Source organism: Trichosurus vulpecula, chromosome 4 (assembly GCF_011100635.1).
Source record: "Trichosurus vulpecula isolate mTriVul1 chromosome 4, mTriVul1.pri, whole genome shotgun sequence".
Taxonomy (NCBI): Eukaryota; Metazoa; Chordata; class Mammalia; order Diprotodontia; family Phalangeridae; genus Trichosurus; species Trichosurus vulpecula.
Genome location: NC_050576.1, coordinates 3,877,322 through 3,899,684, shown reverse-complemented (window position 1 = coordinate 3,899,684; position 22,363 = coordinate 3,877,322). Strand labels below are relative to the sequence as shown.

The window sequence follows — 22,363 nt, the reverse complement described above, 5'->3', positions numbered from 1 at the left end:
CCCATTCCATGGAAGCTCCAGTCTAAGGCTTGGTGGCCAGTGTGCCCTTTACGTGCCCAAAGCTTCATCATGGACAGACCCCATCAGGCAAAGGGACCGGGGCCATGAAGGACAGAGGCTAGGTCCGGACAGAAGGCAGCCAGCCCTAGAGACCAGGGTTTGAAGACCTTCTTTGCACGAAGGGAGAGGAGTTTACCGTAGCCAACATTGTCTAAGAGCTGAATCCAGCAGGAGCGTCTGTGCTGAGTGCAGATAAATAAAAGAAGGGTGTTCCTATGGGAACCTTTGGTGGCTCAGATTACCCAGGCCCCTGGGATGCTTCTCTTTCATCGTGGTAGCTCAAGCTGAATGCTAGACCAAGAGCATCACTGGCAGAATGGGGCTGGGGGGCTGGGGAAGCAGAAATGTCGGAGGAAGCGGCTCATGAGTAATTCTCCAGACACTTCATCGATGATTTGCCCCCAGAGGATGGAATTCATTGTTAAGACAGCAGAAAGAAGAAAGGTTGTGTCTATTTTTTAAAAACCAGCCACAGTCACGGTCATTTGATTAGCCCCTGAAATGTGTTTTGTAAGTTGCTTTCATTTAAAAAGAAAGCCTTAAAGTAATACGAGGATAATACTGGTCATTTTATTAGAATACTCTGTATTATTTTGTTTCCAAGAGTATAGGCAATTCCTAGTATAGAAACCTTCCTTACCCCTGCAGAAAGCAACTGATCTGTACCTCAGAGTCATCAAGGGGTGCCCAAACCAAGGCCACTTGTAAGGGGAAGCACTCAAACCCAGCTCTCCCTGATTCAAAGACCAATTGGCCATCCATAGAATGTCTCTGTCTCTCATGACAATAGAATGGTAATCAGAATGAGCTTGCACTTGACATTTTGCTGAGACTTCTAATCTGTTGTGTTTGTCTCCATGGAAGGGTTTCTTGTACTGCGAATTCAGGACTGAAGGGGACAGTGATGGTCATGATGACAGCTAACATTGGAATAGCACTTTGAGATTTGTATATGTATGTCATATATACAAGCACACACACAGAGATACCTATCCATGTATCTATGTACATGTGTAAATGTGTGTATATGTATAGACACACACATACATGTTGGTGGTGGTGATGGTTGTCCCTTGTTCTGAAAGAGGACCAAAATAACATCGCTATGTTGAAGTTACAGTACATTGTGTCTGACTGTGGCTGATTAGAGCAATATGAGCTAGAAAGGCTCTACCATGAATCAGGTACAAACAGGCCAGGCGAACATTTGGGGCGGAGATGTCTCTAAATTTGTAAATCTCAAGTTTTTTGAGCTACTCCAATTCTGCTTCGTTCATAGAGCACAGTGCCTTCTGTGATGTGGGCCGTGTCATGCTGGGCAGTCCTTTGCTGGTGTTTCCTCTGTCACATAATAGATATGTGACCAAGTTCTTCAGAGAGACCTTGAGAATGTCCTTATATCACTTCTTCTGACCTCCACACTTATCTTGTGTGAGTTTTCCATGAAATAGTCTTTTAGGCAAATGTACATTTGGCATCTGAACAATGGGGCCAGCCCATGGGAGTTGTGCTCTCTGAAGCAGAGTTTGAATGCCTGGCAGATTAGTCCAAGAAAGGACTTCAGCCTCTGGTACCTTCTCCTGCTGGGTGATCTTCAGAATCTTCCTGAGACAACTCAAATGGAAGCGATTCAGGTTCCTGACATGGTGCTGGTGTAGTGTCTGGGTTTCAAAGGCATACAACAATGAGGTCAGCACAATGGCTCTGTAGACCTTCAGTCTGGTAATCCATCTAACGCCTCTTCTCTCCCCACTTTCCTTCGGAGCCTCCCAAACACTGAGCCAGCTCTGGCAATGCCTGTGTCAACCTCATCATCTACATGTACATCCCTGGAAAGCGCGCTGCCAAGGTGAGTGAGCTTATCCTCGACGTTTAATATTTCTCCATTGGTCGTAACCGTTGGTGCAGTGCCGGCTGGTGGAACCTGTCTCCTTGGTGTTGATTCTTAGACCAAAGTTAGCACAAGCAGCAGAAAATTGATCCACACTTTGTTGCATCTCAGCATCAGAGGCTACATTGTGTGCACAATCATCTGTGAACAAAAAGTCATGAACCACTTTAGTCCCGGCTTGAAGCCTTTTCAAATTAAATAATTTCCCATCTGTGTGACCACTGACCTTGATGCTCTTTTTGTCCTTGTTGAAGGTTTCTGACAACATTGTGGAAAACATCATACTAAAAAGCATGGGGGCAAACACACAGCCTTGTTTGAATCCATTGGTGACTGGGAAAGTGTGAGAGCATCTTCTGTTACCCAGAACCTAGGCAAGCATGCCATCATGGAACTGACCTACACTATTGATGAACTTCTCTGGGCAACCACATTTTGCCACAATTTTCCACAAGCCCTCATGACTGACAGTATCATGTTCCTCTTCATGTTGTTTAGTTTTTTCCTGGCTTTACAATGGATATCTGTTTTTGGGGCTCAGGGAGTTTGTCCTAGGTTTCTTGTTCTGGGAATTGTGAGCCTAGTTACTAGCTTTATGTGTTGTGGCCTTTGGTTTCCTGAGGGGTGGAGGAGGGGTCATCTGGCTGCCAGAAGTCTCCTCTTCCCCTGGGGCTGCTGTCCAGCACAGATCGTCTCAGCTGTTGTCTCTGCTGGTGTCTGCCACTTCCCCTGGCTGTGCAGAGATGTGCCTGGGTTCTTAGTGTTGACCCTTGCTTGTTCCACCCTTCTGGGACTCAGGAATTCCCACTGTTTGGCTATTGAAGCCTCACTTCTGGCTCCTCTATTCCAGGATTTTTTCCTGAGGTATTCTCTGGGTCAGGGAGGGAGGAAGGGAAGGATGAGAGCAGTTTACCTGGCCATTATGTCTTCCAGAAATTCAAGAAGGCAAGTTTCAAACCTTTGGGCTGCAAGCCTCAGGAGCAGATGTCTTGCGGTTGCAGGCACTGTATTGCTCCCTCCTATCGCTCTGACAGACTCCTGTCCTCTGTTGGGAGAACTGGGGATCTCTGCCACTTTCATGCACACAGCTTTCTCCCAGTTTGGATCACTGGCAGATTTCCGCAACTGCTTCTGCTTTGGTATTGTCTGGTGCAGTTCTGCTCACCAGACACTCTCCCAGCCTACAGATCCATCCTGTCAACCTTGCAGACTCTCCTGACTTGGAAATTTGCCCCACTCAGTCTACTAGTGGCTTCTAACTCTCTCAAATCTGCTCAGATTCACTTTTTTAGAGGTAACTGACAGAACTTGTGAGAGTGCTCTGGTAAGACGTTGTTTTCACACAGCCGTCTTGGCTCCCTTGACCGACAGTATCAAAGGCCTTAGTCAGATGAATGAACGTTGTGTACAGACCTCTGTTCTGTTCCTGGCATTTCTCCTGGATTGTCAGGGAGCAAACACCTTATCAATCATTCCTCGGCCCTTTCTGCAGCCACACTGGCTCTCAGGTAGATGACCATCTTCCAGGTGAAGGATCAGCCTATTAAGGAAGACTCTGGCAAGAATCTTGCCCACAATGACTAAGAGAGAGATACCCCCCAGCACTATTGACACAGGACAATCTATTTCCTTTACCTTCATAGAGATGAAGAACGGAGGCATCCTTGAATTCCTGGGAGAAAACCTCCTCCTGTCATATAACCCAAAAAATTTCAGTGAGTTTTTGTATGAGTGTGGTAAATCTCAGCTGGAGTAGAATCAGCACCAGGTACTTTGCCACATGAAAGGAGCCTAAAGGCATTCAGAACTTCTTTAGTTGGAAGCTTGGCCACAGAGGGATTGACTACAACCTGAGGAATACAGTGAATGGCTTCAGCATTGATTTGTGATGGTCTGTTGAAAACACTATGGAATTGTTCAGTCCATCTTTCCAGGATTATGTCCTTAGGACTAATTAATGTGGCTCCATCAGCACTGAGTAGTTGAGAGGCAACATAGGTCTTTGGCCCATAAATAACCTTCAGAGAATCATAAAAGCATGTGGGATTGTTACTATCAGCATAACACAGAATTTTACCTGCCTTCTTACTGAGCCAAAAATCCTGCATCTCTCTAAATTTCACTGTACTTTACTTTTAATGGAGTTAAATGCTGCCTTCTTAGAGACAGATGACCTATCCTGTGGATAAACTCTGTGGAGTTCTTGTTTTTTGTTTAGCAGATTCAGAATTTCTCCATCATTTTCATCAAACAAATCTTGATGTTTGGTAGTGTTCTGGCCCAGATGAGTAATTGGAGTGCTATGTGTGTCTATGTGTAGTGATTGCAGTGCAGTGTGTACACACACACACACACACACACACACACACACACACACCCTGGGGTATACAGAGTGCTAATATAATTCCTATAATTGATGAGGGAGCTGGGGCAGATGGAGGTTAAGTGACTTTTGAAGCATCATGCCACTAGTATGTGTCTTGAGGAAGGATTTGAATTCAAGACTTTCTAAGTCCAAGTCCAGGGCTCTGCGCACAGTGGCACCCCCTCACTGCCATGAATATATGCAATACTCAAATGAATCTGGGATTTCATCCAAGCAGCTGTGCTCTGCAACAATGCAGTTCACATCTCATCCATACCTGTTCATCCTGTCCATGTTCTACTAGAAATTTAGGTTCAACATCAAGCCCAACTTGGCTTGTCTACAACTTCTACCCATCACTTCTAATTCAGTCCTCTGGAGATTGGTATAATCCCTTTTCTTTAGTTTTCCAAACACATAACAAAAACATTGTACCTTTTAGGACTTGGAGGGGAGAAACTATCTTAAGTAATCAGTTCTCAAGCAAGGATGGTACAGTGAGGAAACTCCAACATAAATTGGGGCCAAGGGGCGGTGCTATTCTGCAATGGTTAAATGACATACTCGAGATCACACAGCCAGTATGTGTCAGAGGTGGGACCTGAACTGGCATCTACATGACTTCCAGACCACACTCTCTAGTTACTAGGACACACTGCCTTGCAATTGACCTTCAAATGATATAACCCGAAAAGAATCTTCGTGATCTATTCTGAAGCCCTTCCCTCCACCACTTTGTTTACATGAGAGAAAATAGAGACCCAGAAAGGGCATCTGTGCTTTATTTATGCCACATGCAGACTGCGTTGCTCAACAAGTACTTCTGATCCCAATAATTTTCTTCTAACATCTGAAATTTGCAAAACATTTTCATCACAACACTAACTGGGTCACATGCTAATGCTACTCCTCCCCCATTTTACGGATGAAGAAATCGAGACTCAAAATAAGCCAAGTAATTTGTACAGGTTCATTCAACTGTTAAGGATCCAAAGGGTGATTCAAACCTTGTCTTGTGCAGTACAGCACAAATTCAATCATGGCCCACAGGAATGGTGATGACTTGCCTATGTTTATAAAGAAGACATGGAAACTCAGCTTCTAATTTGAAGCATTCTATCACTCCAGGATGCAAATGAGCACCTTAGAGCTTTTAATCTACATGGTACAAGATGGGATTCATTTTTCAGTCAAGAGAGGAGGTGAAGAATGGAAAGTTTGCATCTTAGCATCATGGCACCATCTTGGTATTCAGAGTCCAATTGCAGAACCAAAAAGGCAGGCTTTGGTAGCGCACAGAGGAGTAGAAGTCCCAAAGGTTCAGTATTCTTTTACTTAAAACAAAAAGGTTGCTCGTAATTTTGTAACCTCCCAGGAATATTTCAAATGGTTCACAAAGATCAATGCACTCCATGTTCAAAGACTTTGGGTGTTTTAAAATCTTCCCATTTGGACCAGCTTGTCATAAGAACAAAAACCTGTGTAATTTCTTGGCAGCGTATGAGCTGATGTACATGAGCACAGAGAACTCACGTCAACATGAATTAGACAGTAAAATAGTGCCTTGGAGAACAGCTAGGGAAACATTTTTGTTTTACATATGAGAAAACTGAAGGCTGGAGACTGTATGACTTGCCCACAGTTATTCAGGGAATATATGGCAGAGTTAATACTAGAAACCAACCTTTTTCTTAGACCTGGCTTCTTACCTTGACCCCATTCTGCTGCAGCCCCCAGCTATTAGCTATTAGTTCTCTCTTCCCTTTAAAATGCCTTTATATTACTTTGTGTATGTGTGTGTGTATATACATACATATACATAAACACACATATATTTGTTTAAATCTTATTTAGGTTATATCCTTATATACTTATTTATGTTATATGTAAACATATTATATTTTTATATTTTATGTATATAAATAAAATATTTTATATTTTACTCATATAACTTAAAAGAAACATTTCCTAAGCATGTATAATGTGTCAGGCATTATGCTAGGTCTTGAATATACAAATTAGCGAATGCATGTAGATGTCATCTCCAGTTTATTCTGTCTATATCTTGTTTGTACATAGTTGTTTGTCTTTGTCGTCTACCCAAATCAGTAAGTGTTTATTTGGCTCCTACTGTGTGTTAGGCATTCTACTTGGTGTTGGAAATGTGGAGGAAAAAGCGCGCGCGCGCACACACACACACACACACACACACACACACACACACACACACACCAAACCAAACCATCAGTCCTGAGCTCAGAGGAACTCACATTCTATTGGGAGATGAGATATGTAAACAGACGGCCCCAGAATCTAGCACCTAAGAAGTCCTGATCAAACATTTGCTCATTTGAATCAGCCTTTGAGTCTTGTATGATTTCATGGAAAAAGAGTAAGATGTTGGCCTAGAAGCTGAAGTCTGTCGAGGCTCTTGTTGTGCATCAAGAAAAGTGGTGCAGTGATTCATACGTGTAACACCAATCCTTACACCACTGCCCTCAATCATTGCTAGGGCTCATTCTCTCATTCTTTAACTGTTAACTCAGACTGTTTAGCTCATGGGGCACTTCTTTTCAGCAACTTCTTAAAAAATTGAACCTAAGGAAAACACCACACTAAATATATGTTTCTCTAAACCAAATAACCCCAGAGGTTGCACATGCCATCGATTTATTGACACGGGAAAGAAAGCAATTATTCCTTTCCATTTTCATGTTCCTAAGAATTTCTTACAGTGTTTGTACAAATGAGCGAGACGATATCTGAGGTTATTGCCAAATTGTTCTGCCAACTGTGTGGAGGACAGAGCGTGGCACCGTCTACAGTCTGCATCACGTATTCTGGGTTGTAGCAAACTATGGGCACGGCCCTCGCCCAACGCGGTGTGTTCCATCCGCCCTCTCCGTGCTTCTCTAGGGGAACCTTGGCTCTCACCCCAACTCAGCTCCCTTTTGTGCTGCCCTCCCCCATTAGAATGTAAGCTTCTTGGGGACAGACACTGAGTTTCTTTGTGTTGGTATTTGTAGCCCCAGTCCTTGGCACAGTCCTTGGCACACAATAAGCACATAATAAAAGTATGTCGCCTTGCTTTGTTTATCTATTGGCTGATTATATATGCACATATTGTTTCTCCCTCAGTAGCACAGGCTAGCTCTCATTTCTGAAAAATACTCAATTCTGGTCTCTTGGAATTCTTGGATTCCTAGAAAACTCAGCTCGTTTCCATTCCTAGATAAAGCCTTTCTTGATCCTGCACCCCCCCCCCCATTGCTAGTTCCCATCCCCCAATTCACTTGAAATAACATTTTAATTAATTTTTATGTGACAAGTGTGTATTTTACTTCCCTCCCGTGGCCCCCTATTGAAAAACAAAAACAATCCTGCTCAAAAGTAAACATGCGCAACCATAGATTTACTTCATCTATAATTTTATCTATGTATTAATATTCACTTTGCCACTGCTTAACCTAAATTGTAAACTTCTGGGGGACCAGAACATTTGCCATTTTCTTTTTATGTGCCCAGCACCTTGCACAACACCCAGCACACAGTAGGCACTTTAGAAAGGTTTTAAAAGCCAACTTTCATTCCTCTCCTGGCTCTGCTTCGGGCATTCTGGATTTTCTACCATGCCTCTCCTTCTATCTCTTCCTGGAACTTTTCTCAGTGCCTGGGCCTTTCTCAACCTGGAATATGCATCATCTCCCCCAGCTTTCTCACCCGGGGACATCCCTCTGCCATAATAGTTGCCGTGTCCCATTGATGACTTCCTGTAGGCTCTGCTTCTGCCTTTCAAGTCTTCCTCATCATGCCCATGCGGGCACCTCTTCTTCCTTCTCCCTCCTCTACAACTCTTCAGTTCCTTTTGATGTACGTTCTTCTCCCATGAGAATCTATGTTGTTTTTGAGGGCAGAGGCTGTCTTTCTTTTATACTTTTTTAAAATCTCCATCACTTCGCTCAGTTTCTGGCACACAATGGGTTTTTTTTTTTAATAAATTCCTAGTGCCCCCTTTACCTTGTTGGCTGATCAGTTCAGTGATTATATATCCACACATTGCTTTTCCCCCAATAGATTATAAATTCCCTAAGGGCAGGGACTGCTTTGTGTATCTCTGTATCCCCAGGACCTGAGACAGTGCCCAGAATATAACAAACACATAATGAGCGATTGTTCAACAATTTCCTGAATGAACAAATGATATGGAGATGCTGCTATAATTCAGAAACAAGTGGACGGGAGCCTGGAGTAGGCTGAGGCGTGAGAAAAGGAAGGAAAGAGCAAAGGAAAGAGAGGGCACTGGAGAGATCGTTCCAATATCCTTGGCCGCTGGCCGGATGGAGCCAGTAAAGGGGAGCAAGCAACATTAGTCAAAAACCATAATCGTTGGTAAATCCAGAGTAAAGAAAATGCAAAGTGAAGCTACTGAGAGAGAATCATGAGGAAGCCTGAAGGGGGTTCACTGAGTGAAAGGATTTCATCATATTCCTCCACAAAAACCATACAGCAATGCCTTGTCATAATGTGGAGGTGGCCCCTGCGGCGATCTCCAAGGTTATGCCCAGGCAACACAAGCTCCGGCGCATTCAACCGAGTTCTATGGGCCTCAAATCTGGAATGTTTTCCCTCCTCAGCACGGCCACCTACTTCCCCAACTTCCTTCAAGAATCAGCTTAAACCCCGCCTTCTGGAGAGGGCCTTTTCCATTTGCCCCAGATGGTTGTGCTGGTAAACAAAATTGGCTCTTAGCCCTCAGTTCAACCAAGTGCCCTTGAAGAGTTCGGCCTTTGTTTCCTTGATTAGATTGAGAGTCCTTGGTGACCTCCATGCCTCAGGGGAGGGCCTGGTTTACACATGAGTTTGAGTGACACATTTGGGACATCAGTTGCCTCTTTGTGACGATTTTAGGTCACATGGATGAGTCGCATGTGTGACTCACCCTTGACCCTGAAAAAGATATAAAACCAGGGGTTGGCTTTCTCTTTTTTGGAGCTCTGACCCACAGCCGTGGTAGTGCGTGTGACTTAGCCTGGCTAAGTCATTCATCAGCTGGTTGGCTCTAGCCCCTGTTATGAGCTCCTAGGCTGAACTCAGATGTTGGTAACTATGAATTATATTTGGTCTATCTGTCGATGTTTGTAATTTGTTTGTATTTTCTCTGAAGTTCAGGGTGTTGGTTTTTCCCCTGAACTAAGTGAATGGTATTTGCATGCTGAATTAAAATAAGTTTGTTAACCCCTTAACGTCGCTTTCCTTAGTAAAGCAGATCAAAAGAACCTGGGCTTTGGCACTGTTCTTGTTAGGCTTGTGTTGACCCCCACAGCAGCTGCTAGCCGGATTGTTGAAACAATGGTATATCTTTCCCCTTGGGGGTTATGTTTCACCCACTCTGTATGTTTGTATCATATATTTATCTATTTATATATGTGCTGTTTTCCACATTAGAATGTAAACTCCTCGAGGGCAGGGACTATTCTTTTTTTCTTTGTTGTACCCCTTTGTGGCATAGCTAAGCACAGTGCTGAGCACATAGAATTTAATAAGGCACCTAATAAATGTTTATTGTTTGATTAATTGGTTGGAATATAGGCGTAGCTGTGGGTCATAGGCATGTGGTCTGAACACCAGCCTGGCTAAGTCATTCATGCTGGTTGGCTCCAGCATGATGAATGTTTCAGCCACAACAATTCTCAAAAACATTTTACTACTCATAGGAGGATTGGAATCTGCGTTGGTAGAGAGGGTTCCATGCTGTAAAATCACTGATTCTTAAAATACTTTAACCTGATAAGTTTCAAGTCTTCAGTTCTTACAATCTTGGTCCGAGACTTGGAAGGAGCCTTAGAGGCCATCAAGTACAACTCCTTCATTTTAGAGATGCAAAAAGTGAAGCCCAGAGAGAGGTTAAGCAACTAACCCAAAGTCACATAGCAAGTAATGAGGACTACGTGGCTCAGGAAAAGATGAGAAATCAAAGTTTGGAAGTTATCTGTACACAAGTGATGACTTCATGCCTTAGGAAGAACACTGGTTTTGGAGTCAGAGGACATGAGTTGAGGTCTTGGTCCTGTTCAGGTGACCTAAGGGACTTGAGTGGGAGGAGGCTCCTCCTAGATGAGATAACCTCTAAAGCCCTTCCAAGGTTAAATCCTATGGAGTAAGACTAGAAGCCATGAGAAAGAGAATGAGTATGGCCATGGAGACATATCAAGGACTTTGCTGACTTAAAGAGAATTCCTTCTATCCAAGAAATATGGCAAGCATCTTCCCCAGAGGCTAATACAATTTACTGTAAGTTATCCTTAAGATTTTTTTGAAGAGTTGTAATTTCCCTTGAGAGCCACGTGGTGAGGCCTTACCTAGCTAGTGTTCAGCATAAAGGCCTCTAGCCCAGGTCAAGGTAGTGGAAAGAACACTAGGTTGAGAACAGAAGACTGAGGTTCAAACCCAAGTTTGAACCCACTCACTCACACGCTCCCTGTGTGACCTTACGTAAGTCATCTGATCTCCAAGAATTCCAATTTCCTATTCTGTAAAATGAAGAACTTGGATTAGATGAGTCCTAAGGATGCTTTCAGCTATAAATGGATATTCCAGTGGCATCCAGGGTCTCCTCCCACACTAACCCCATGATCATAAGATCCACGCTTTCTCTGTTTGCCTTTGAAAGACAACCGACCGGTTTGATTTTCCTGCGATACCCATTTTGCAGGAACCTCTAGCTCCGTGATACGCTTTGACCATTGCCCTTTCACTGTGGTGAAAGCTATAAATTCATTTTCATTTAGGATGTTGTGGGGCAGGCAATGGTGACAAAGACAAAGTATTCTTCTGTAAGCAGCCAGAATGAAATCATGAATAAATAAACACGGTGAGCTTCATGGATGAATTAAGAAATGTTTATTCATAAGTGAATTCAGAGCACAGTTGAGTGGGACCATTGAAAAGGTGGAGCAAATGGGTCTTCACCTCTAATAGTATTCATGATGCTTCTGTTTAGATCAGAGAAAAGATGGGCTGCACAGAAAGACCCATGAAGGCTTCACAATGCATTTATTACATACAATAAGTCCAATTTAAATTTGCCTGTTTATTTCTAACTGAATGCTAAAACATCAGATCAGATGCCTTGAGTAGCTTTTCCTAGGTTTGTTATCAATTCTCCTTTCAGAACAGAAATACAGAAGCCCTTTCCTAGATATTTCATTAGGCTTCTCGCTACTCTTTCTCACTCATTAATTGCTTGTTGGCAACAACAAATAGCCATTCTGGGCAGCTCTTTTCCTATCTATGTTGTTTCTTTGGAGTGAAAGGAATGATTCCCAACCTTGATCTAATCCTCCCGAGACAAGATGTAAGAATTCATAGGCTATCCAGCCTCATTACAAACATTTGATTTGTTATAAAATGAAATGGAACGCTGTGTCACTTTAATGCCCAATCTTTGCTTGGGGAGAAGAAATACAAAAATGTATCTTCTTCCTTTGGTTTGAAGGATGGGAAACTCTAGGTACAGAATGTTACATCCTTTGTCCAGTGTTGTTGATGGGTGACTTGCTTTTGCCTAATGGTTTTACTGGGTTCTTTTTTGTTGTGACAACAGAAGGTTCTCTTGAGGCAGAGGACGAGGCTACATCCGATGAAGATGCTGCTGTCAGTTATAAAGCGAATCAACACAAGTTTAAAGATACTAACAAGAGAATCAGAAACAAATAAGGAAATGAATGTTTATTCCTGTTCTAAATAGCAGCCTCACTAGTCGGAGGCCAGAAGATCTGCTGCGCTAGAAGACATTGGGCGTGAGGATGCTAAGCGCCAGTGAGATGCTACTGCCAATTAAAAAAATAAAATACCCTGAGCTGAAAACCAATGGATGAACCTCCTCCATGCCCAGATAACTTTAGTACATTTTTAGTTGCATGAAAGCTAATTGGACCAATTTGCATGGATGAGAAATTTTGCTGGAAGACTTTAATCACAGAGTAACATAATGGTTTTCTGCTCCACATAGTCAGGGACATGATATTACCTTTAGGAAGATGAATTCATGTGGAGGATTCAGAAAGCAGTTGGGCCTGAATTTAGCGAAGCCCGCATCATAAAGAGTCAGTTAGAAATCTCTGTTTGGGGTTGATATTTGAATGTTCTAGAAAGGAACCGGAAAGGCAAGGAGTCAAGGGGCAGGCCTAGTGAGGGAAGGTTGACATTTTCTTGAGAATGAAGTAAGAATTAGGCAATGAATACTGGGGATTTCTTTTTTCTATAATTGAGGCAGAGATGTTGTGACAGCAGCTCCAGGGCTTCTGGGCTTAGAATTGTTAAGACCTGAGTTCAAAGCCTCCTTCCAATGACTTGTATTGGCATTATCTTGGGCGGATGATGGAGCCTCACTGGCTCTCTAGGACCTGAGCCCTATGGACTAGAGGTTCAAGGGAGGCTCCCCCCTGGAATTCTATAGTACTCTGTGTTAATAATGTTGCCGATCACCCCTAAAATACAGGACACTTTTCAAGTTTCTAACAATACTTGGATCCCACCTTGCTCACATAACTGTTGGGAGCAAAAATGTACCCCAAATCTTGGAGTACTCTATGTGACTGGCCTTGGGGGGCAACGTGGGTAAGGGCTAGCCTTGGAATAAGGAAGACCTGGTCTTACGTCCTGCCTCTGACATATACCGACTGGGTGGCCAAGTCATTAAACCTCTCAGTGCCCCCAGAAAACTCTAAAAGACGTTGTCATTCAGGAGCGGGCATCTGCATTGGTGGAGATGATCTCCATGCCGAGAGTTCCTCAAACGGGTGAATTCACAGGTTCTGTGTGAAACAGTAGGAGTCCTAGTTATGGTGGTGGTGGTGGTACTAGTACTAGTAGTAAGTGGTAGTGGCAGTGGTAGGCATGTTTTCAGAGCCCTAATTTAGCATTTCTTGAAATTGTCACAGCCTATCATGAAAAGTGGGGATGAATTTCCTGGGCTCCAAGACCATGCTTTGGATACTACCACTCCCCTGGGCCCATGACTTAGCCTATGGACTAAGTAGAGAGAGGGGCAGCCACTGTTCTTCTGTGAATGGATCCAATTGCCTGACTCCATTGACCCCATTCCCAGGGCAGGGGGACCAAACCTGCTTCAGTTATACTTGGTGTCCTTCATGAACTTGAAAAAGAACAAAATCTTATGAAACATGAAGTCAAGGAAGGAAGAGAAAGTTCTCTCAAGTGTGTTTCTCCTGCTCACTTTAGTGAGCCATGGAACTCTCAATTTACAGCCTAACATGAAGAATATTCTCTTTCAACCGCTGTTTAAATGAAGATGAACCAGACAGGAGTTGTTTACGCCTCCACAAATTATCGTGGAGAGTAGCCCTGTGTATCCTGTTTTATTTATGGATGCAGGGAGGGAGATAGAGAGGCATAAAGAGAAAGGAAAAGAGAGAGAGACAGACAGACAGACAGACTGACAACTGGCATACTGACAAACAGACAAACTGACTGAAAGACTGATTGACAGGCAACTGACAGATGGACCTGCTGAGAGACAGACGGACAGACCTCCTGACAGGCTGACTGACTGGTGACTGCAAATGGACGTGTTGACAGATGGACAGACAGACTTCCTGATGGGCTGACATCTGACAGGCTGACTAACAGGCAACTGACAGATGTACCTGCTGTCAGATGGACAGACAGACCTCCTGATGGGCTGACATCTGACAAGCTGACTGACTGGTGACTGGCAGATGGACCTGCTGACAGATGGACAGACAGACCTCCTGATGGGCTAACATCTGACAGACTGACTGACTGGTGACTGGCAGATGGACCTGTTGAGAGACAGACAGACAGACCTCCTGATGGGCTGACATCTGATAGACTGACTGATTGGTGACTGGCAGGGAGGGACACAAACAGAGAGAGCAGGGGAGATACAGACAATCCCAGAGAAGCCCAGATAATCACCTCTACCAGAGTATGAAAGAACTGAAGGGAGATTGTCACCTGCTCTAGGTAAGAGTGAGGAAAGGGGAGAGAGCTTGGTGTGCTATGGCATTAGTGCATAGAATCGGAGGGCCAGGGTTCAAATCCTGCCTGCCCCTAACATTTGCTGCCTGTGCTCCTCAAACACATTACCCTCCCTAGCCAACATTTGGGTGGGCTGAGGACCAAGGAGCCTTCCCACTGCAGGGATTGTTAACAGAATCCACCTGGTCCTGAGGTAAGTTGGGCAGCATCAACAGTATCCTGCCTAACCGAAAACATCCTTGACCTAACCAGAGGAAATGAAACGCTTGCTGAGGGTCCACTCCAGCCAAGCCACGGTGCTAGGTCCCCGGAATGAGCACAGTCTTGGTCTTCAAGGAGCTGACAAATCTTGTACAAGAGGGGTGCATTCCACATGGCAAAGAAGAATAAGGGCAAAGGAGAGATCCAAAGTCCTCTAGTGAAATCTGAGGAGGGAAGGGAACGATCCCTTTCAGTGGGAAGATGAAGGGAGACTTCACAGAGGAGGCGGCGTCTGGGCTGGGCTTTGAAGGAAGACAAAGGTTTCAGTAGGCAGAGATAGAGAGGGAATGTGATCCAGGAATGAGGAGAGGGGCAGTCAGAAAAGATGCTCAAGAATGCAGGACACAAAACAGCTCTCTGTAGCCCAGTTTGGCTAAAGGAAAGAACGTGGGATCTGAGGAGGAAAGAGGACTTGAGAAGGCAATCGAGCCAGGAATATGAAGGGTTGACTGTCAGGACAAAGGGACCTGGGGGCACCAATGAGCTCAAGAAAGAGTCTGAGGCTGTAGTAAAAGCAGGACCTCGAGCAGGGAGACCTGCAAATAAGGAAGATTGTTTGGGCCGCTCTGGGAGAGAGGATTGGAGATGGGAGACAGGGAGAAGAGGAAGGAAGTGACCACAGACACAAGTCCAGACCAGAGGCTGTGTCACCTGGGCCTGACCCCAGGGGAATTGATCCAACCTGAACAGAGAAGAGAAGATGAAAAGAGCTGGGGGTGGGGGGCGGGGGGAAGAGAGACAGAGACACAGAAAGAGACAGAGACTCAGACAGAGACAGAGAAAGAGACAGAGACAGAAAGAGAGAGAGAGACAGAGACAGAAAGAGAGAGAGACAAAGACAGACAGAGACAGAGAGAGAGATGGAGACAGAGGGAGACAGAGAGAGACAGAAACAGAGAGACAGACAGAGAGAGAGACAGAGACAAAGACAGAGACAGAGACAGACAGAGAGACTGAGACAGAGACAGAGAGACAGAGAAAGACAGAGACAGAGAAACAGAGAGAGAGAGAGAGAGACAGTGAGACAGAGAGAGATAGAGATGGGGAGAGAGAGAAAGAGACAGAGAGAGAGAGAGAGAATCACAGGGCTGGAGAAGGGGCACTCCATCTGAAGTCTTGAGGTTTGCACCTTGATCTGTTGCAGCGAAATCTTGATAATCATGGTGGCTCCCTAGACCTTGACCTTGGTGTTGATAACTACAAAGGGAGGCATTTGGATTGACTGAGGGGGCACAGTGAAAAGGGCATAGGCTTTGGAGTCAGATAACCTGTTAGAATCCTACTGGTAAACATTGGGCCCCTCCCTTCCCCTCCCTTAGACTCAGTTTTTTCATCTGTAAAATGAGGCTGTTGGATCTGATGGCCTGTAGGGTCCCTTTCACACCTTACCACACCCATGGGTGGGAGAGCTGGGAGGGGAAGCCAACTGGGGACAGTCACAGCCAGAGGCAGCTCGAGCCTGTTACCTTCTCCAGGACCTTCTTCTCTGGAGTTTCACCGACTTTTTCACTGTGGCTTCCCTGTGCTATTACATTTACTGTGTGACTATGATGTCAGATTGTACTTGGTTTTGAATGGCTCTCGTTACTTTTTGCCATCTGGTCAGAGCAGGCAGAAAGCTTCAGTGGCAGAGTCGGGGGGGGGGGGGATGGAGGGGGGCTGCCTTTGGAGCCAGAGGACCTAGGTTCGATTCCTGCTCTTTACTTGCTTCTCTGATGCCTCTCTGACCCTCGGTTTCCTCATCTGTGCTATGAAGGAGATGGATGATGAACTGGCTCCTGCGGTGCCTGCCCAAGCTAAAGGTGGGATGTTAGAGCAATCTTGGGGCCTCTGGGGACCTTGGTGTCTTCATCTGTAGTATAAAGGGGGAGGACCAGAAATCCAGAGATGCTGATGCAAGACTCTGGGGTTAAAATGTAATTGGGAAATGTTTAACAAAATAAACAGAAACGCAACATAGATAATGCTCATTTGTGGTTTCCTAAGTCTACCGCCACCTCCAGGGATCTGCTTCTGTTTGAGTTTGATCCCCTGGACTAAAGGACCCTTCCAGCTCTGACTCTGTCCTCCAATGCCCATTCAGTCTTCCCCGATAAGGGAAGGGGAAGGGACCAAGCATTATTAAGTGCCCACTATGTGCCAGGCGCTGTGCTAAGTGCTTTGCCAGCATTAGCTCATTTGACCCTCACAACACCCTGGGGGGTAAGTGCTCTTCTTATCCCCGTTTTAAAGTTGAGGAAATGGAGGTATTTGGAGGTGAAGTGACCTGGGTCACTTTCCCAGGGTCGCACAGCTACGAAGTGCCTGAGGCTGGATTTGAACTCATCTGTAAGTTGTAACCTAAGCTTAGTTCAACATGCACAGAGATATTATTGCCAACCAGTTTTGTAAATGATCCTTGAGACTGGTACAGATCAAGGGAACAGCTCCTTGGACAGAATAAAAATACTGAGGCTGAGCATTCATCTATTGCTCGAACTCCCCAGCTGTACCCACTTCTCAGATTCTCCCCTTCCCCACACTGCCATAGGTGGCAGTGACACCTGCCCCTTCCCAGCCTCACGGGGATAACCCCACCCCCCCACCCCCACAGCAATGAAGGGAGAGATTCTCTTAGCCATTTTAAACACTGAAAGCATACTGATGGATAGAAGTGAGGCCGTATTACCCTCAAAGTGGTACACATGCCATTTCTCCCTGTGTTTTTCAAAGAAAAAAAATTCTACTTCCAAAAGGAGTTAACGACTCCAGGCCCCCTGCCCTGGAACGATCCGAGCAGTATAGCCAATAGAAATGATGCTCCGTGACACTTCTCTCCCGGCACAATTCTAGGTACAAGTTGTCTCCTTCCACCCCAAGAGGACAGCTCTCTAAGGACAAACACAACTTCACTAACTTTTCTTTTGTGTCCCCTGGGCCTAGGATAGTGTTGATAAGTGCTTGTTGGCTATCTCTGAAGACTGCTTAGTTTGCCAAAAGAATATCCTCTCTGGGCCTCAGTTTTAACACCTATACAATGGAAGGGTTCAACTAGCTGACCTCGGAGGTTCAGGCCACTCAGGCTCTCCCCATCCCCCACCCCTTGAAAACAAGCAATGTCTAGGTGGGGAACCTTCCTTACCTGCCATTAGTTCCCAGTGGCCCTCATTGGAGTCCAGGAGCCAGCTGCATCGTTGGAAGTCACAGTTCTCATCCGGCCCTAGCTTCAGGGAGCCCGAGGGTCCTGGAGGGTCTCTGGATACTTGGCCAACTGCCGACCACCCCAAGCGAGCCTAGAAACAAGGGAATGTGAAGGGAAGGGGCAGGCCGGTGCTATCTGTCTGTTTCTCTGTCTTGGTCCTGAGGTTCATGTGGCCGTGGTCAGCCTCTGCCTGCCCTACATGTTTACTCTTCCTTTGTACAATTTGCTTGGAGGAGAAGGCTAAACACACAGGGAAGGCCCAAAGTCAGCAATGACAGAAGACAGCTTGGTGATGGGCCTTTATTTTTCCAAAGAACTAACTTCGGGAAACCAGATAGCTGCCCTGGTGATTAAATATTTATTCTAGAAGACAGGCACATTGTTCTTGAGAATCGCCACTCAGGGAGTTTATTTTTTTTTTAAGAGATAAAGTGCTGAGGTCGCCAGTGAAGATTGGCTAAATTGATTTTGATCCCACACTGAATGACATTCTAATCCCTCCAGGTGTGGAATACCACCCACTTCTCTGGCATCATTTGTCATTCACTGTCCACTGAACAGCCATAATAGCCTGCTTCCAAACCCTCGTTTTTATTGATTTTCATTCACTGTTTTCCTCTGGGGACAGAGGCAGCCTAGCATCAGGGAAAGAGGGCTACATTTGGATTCAGAGAACATCAGGGTTCAATTCCAGCCTTGGACTTTAGCTATGTGACCACGGGCTAGTCACTCACCCTCTCAATGCCCCCAGGCAAGTGCCTAAGACTAGGCGTCTGGAGAAGGAGCTATCAACGTTGGTGGAAGAAGTTCTCAGAGAGCTCCTTACCCCAATGGAGTCACAGGACTCGTCCAAAGAAAGAGGTCATTCCCTTAAGGATCAAGGAACAGGAAGCAGCTCTCCTGATCCCCTACAGAAAACAAATCATTTTCTTTCCTTTGCTTTTTAAGTAACTTTCTGGGGGCACACCCACAAAACGAGCCAAACATGTTCCTGAAAATGAAAACTAATGTTCCGTGGAACTTCTTTTCTGAATCTTTCAGTCCTGGACAGAGCCTACCTCAAGGGCCATCTCCGGAAGAGATGAGGAGAAACTTTAGGTTCCCGGCAATTGACAAAAATGGTAAGTTCCCTACCATTTGAAATTCTTCAAAAGCAAAAACTCGGCTTTGGGGGTTGATGTCCACTAGTAAGAAGTGGATTTTTAAAAATTTAAATTTAATAACCACCAACAAAAAGTATTTAAGCATCCCCAAAATAGAATAACATATTACACACTGCTCCCCATTATTTGCAGATTGTTAAAAACATCCTTATTAAATTTAGCAAGATAATAACCCTAATCTGAACCATAACTAGGGCAGGGCACCTGGCACATTTTTGTCAGGAGTGAACACTGGATAGTCTTTTGTTGGAGGGTTGCTGGGCATCAATATTTAAAATAATGATTTTTAAAATTTATTACATTTTTATTTTCATAGGAATTGCCTGGCAGCATAGAAATCCCTGAGTTTGCATACCTACCTAGCAAGATTAATTGATTAAAACATGGAGCTACAGATGACACTTTCTCCCCAGTCCCCATCCACTTTCCCCTTCCCCTGCCCATGGAAAGCAGGTGTCCTGGGATCTTCTACAGCAGAGAACAGTGGCTCAGTGGCATAGGATCATAGATTTAAGGGTGCTATTATCCTCAAAGATTTTTTATTTTTTACAGAATTTTCATATTTTATTTTCAATCCCACAAATACACAACAAACACTTCCAATGAGGAAAACTATTCCAGCTCTGAGTTCTTCTTTTAAAGGACCAAACTTTTTGGATACCAGTCATCTTTGGTGAGAAACAGAGAAGTCTTGTAGTTTGACAGCCTCAAAAGAAGGGTATAGAATATTTTACTTTCCTTGTAAGCCCATGTTGTTGTGTGAAAAACCCCAAACCTTCATTTCATAGATAGAGAAACTGAGGTAGAGAGAGCTGAAGTGGGTTAAATGAATTTGTATGAGTAATAAGTTGAATAAGCAGGATTCCCACTCTAGTGCTTTTTCTCTAAAACCAGGGCTCTTTTCACTACCTTCTGATGATGTACAAATTTCTGTCATTCTAGCTAAAAGAACTATGGTGGCAGTCTTTCCAGGTTTCTTCTCTCTACCCCCCCCCCAACTATTTCAAATTTTCCCCTCCCACCCAAATGCATTTTTCTTAAGATTCCTTTTACTAATCACTTTGTACCTAGGTTTTCATCTGATACAATTACAAAATTTTACATTTGGAACAACCCCCAGGAGACATTAGTCCAGCCCATCCATACATGAATAAGAATCTTCCTATCCAACAAATGATCATGCAGTCTTTGCTCAATGACTTCAGTGAGGATAACCTGCTCCATGAATTGGTGTTGGTTTAACAAAAGAAAACTTTGCAAATGTTTTAGGAAACTCTTCTCTAGTCCATTACACTGCAAGGAGGCTCTTGACTCTTCCCCACCCCCAATGACACTGATTGTTTACGAGAAGGGAAAGTAAGGGGAGGAGTGAGGGGCATAGAGAAAACAAGGAAGACCAATTCAAGGGCTACCTTCTATGGGAAAATGGAAGACCAATTCAAGGGCCACCTTCTATGGGAAAATTGCCCTGATCTCCTCACATGCTAGTTTCCACCATCTTAAACCACTTTTTATTTGTGTCATATTTTTCTGAATATACTAGAATATGTCTTTGCTGTTTTACCAGTTAGACTGCATGCCACTCACCCATCGGGATCATTTCACTCTTGGTGTTTTCATCCCCTTCTTCTACCATAGTACTTGGTACAGAGCATGTTCTCGATAAAACATTCATTAATTGATTAAAGATATATCTAGACACAAATCAACGTTATTTGGAGTGTTTGATCAGACTAGAACAACATTACAGAAGGGTAAACACAACCATTGACCATCAACAAGGCAGCAGCCTCATGGAAGCCAATTGCGAAGGGTGGAGTTGGCACAGACAACTCCGTGCACACAGAAACAACTTCTCTACTTCTTTAGAGGGAGGCCACAACACACGTTATTGGAAGCCATGCAGGTGGAACTATGAGAGTCTCCTAAGATATTCAGAGCAATCCATTCTTTCCCCTAAGTCTAGGAATTCATGTTTCCAAGGAGGCTAAGCTGTGCGCACTCCCCTCTGTAAGCCTATTTCTTTGGACTTTATGGAGAACTAGAAAATGGGTTATCTAAACAGATTCTATTTCTTAAGGCAGGTGCATTTTCAGGGATTTAAGAAACATAGATGAGGTTAACACATCTGCTTGATGGAATAAGCAATCTGCCCCAAAGGCCCTAAACTGAAGCCTTCAGCTTTTAGGACAGTGTAAGGGATTTGGATGACCTCACCTATATGCTCAGTCTACAGACTCAGCGTTACCTGAGGCATTAGAAAGCTATTTAGAAAAATACTCCAAGGAGTTGGATGGATGAGGGTGCAATACCTGGAAACATTACAGAAAGGGGCTTTTATGATTTTGACTTTCAACTCTTGCCTGGAAAGTGGCAAGCACCATTTGTCAGCAGCTTTACAACATAATTGTGTTGTCCGGTAACGGATTTTTGGGGAGGGGGGGGTGGAGGTGGAAATTGTGGTCATGAGTCAAATCATCTCTTTTTTATATATAACTGTAATTTCATTTTCTCACACTTTTATAGATGTGACTATATAGCTATAAAATATGGAGTGTCTTAGAAATGTCTACCCTGACCAGAAGTATCGCATTTCAAAGGGGAGTTTCCAAATGGAGCCAATATTTCACTGGAATCTATCTTTCTTGAAGAAACATCACTTGTGGCCAGATTCCATGGGATGGTGAAGTAAGATAGGAATGCCCTGGCTCAGTCACTGTAGGGACATTTGTCTACCCGGCATCTGCGGCTGTAATCAGGGAAAAGGGATAATTATGAAAATCATCATTGGCACCAACAGATCACTTCAAGATTTACAACGTGCTTTATAGAATTCTCTCAGATATTCTGGGATACTTTTCTTAGAAATAGAAACTCCTATAACTGGGAAGGACGTTGGTTTCCAACCATCCACTTGATCCCATACTCGAATACTGAGGGATGTCCCCTTGACAATATTCCTAACAAATGGTCACCCAGCCTCCACTTGCCCACTTAAAGTATTTATTTAGCATCCATTAGGATTATTGACATAGATTTGGAAGGGATTCCACTCCTTCAGTTTAAAGAAACTGAGGCCCAGAGAGGTCTAGACCCTTGTCCAAGGTCATAAGATATTCTGTGGAAGAACAGGGAATCGGATTACAAATCCAGCATATTTTCTACTGCAAGGGAGTGGAAGAAGGAAGGAAATAAGCATTTATTAAGTCCCTACTATGTGCTAGGCACTGTACTAAGTGGCGTACAAAATATTCTCTCATTTGAAATTGATAAAAGATTCTCCCCTTACGGTAAGCCGTGCAGTGAACCTGGGCCTTCTTGCCATGAGCTAACATGGGCTAGGAGAAGCTCTCAAGCCCCCAACAGGCTTTCAGGGGTAGAAACCCTGGGATTTTTATGTAATAGCAGTGGTAGTAGCA

The 22,363-nt window shown here is 44.2% G+C and overlaps 1 protein-coding gene across 1 annotated transcript in view; it reads left to right on the top strand.

The window, feature by feature from the left end:
* LOC118847934 (serine/threonine-protein kinase TNNI3K) overlaps positions 1 to 22,363 on the top strand; it is a 394,003-nt gene that overhangs the window by 365,835 nt on the left and 5,805 nt on the right. The window contains exon 24 of the mRNA XM_036756639.1: positions 18,823 to 18,902. Within this exon, the coding sequence (XP_036612534.1) occupies positions 18,823 to 18,902 (80 nt within the window). The remainder of the gene's footprint in view (positions 1 to 18,822; positions 18,903 to 22,363) is intronic.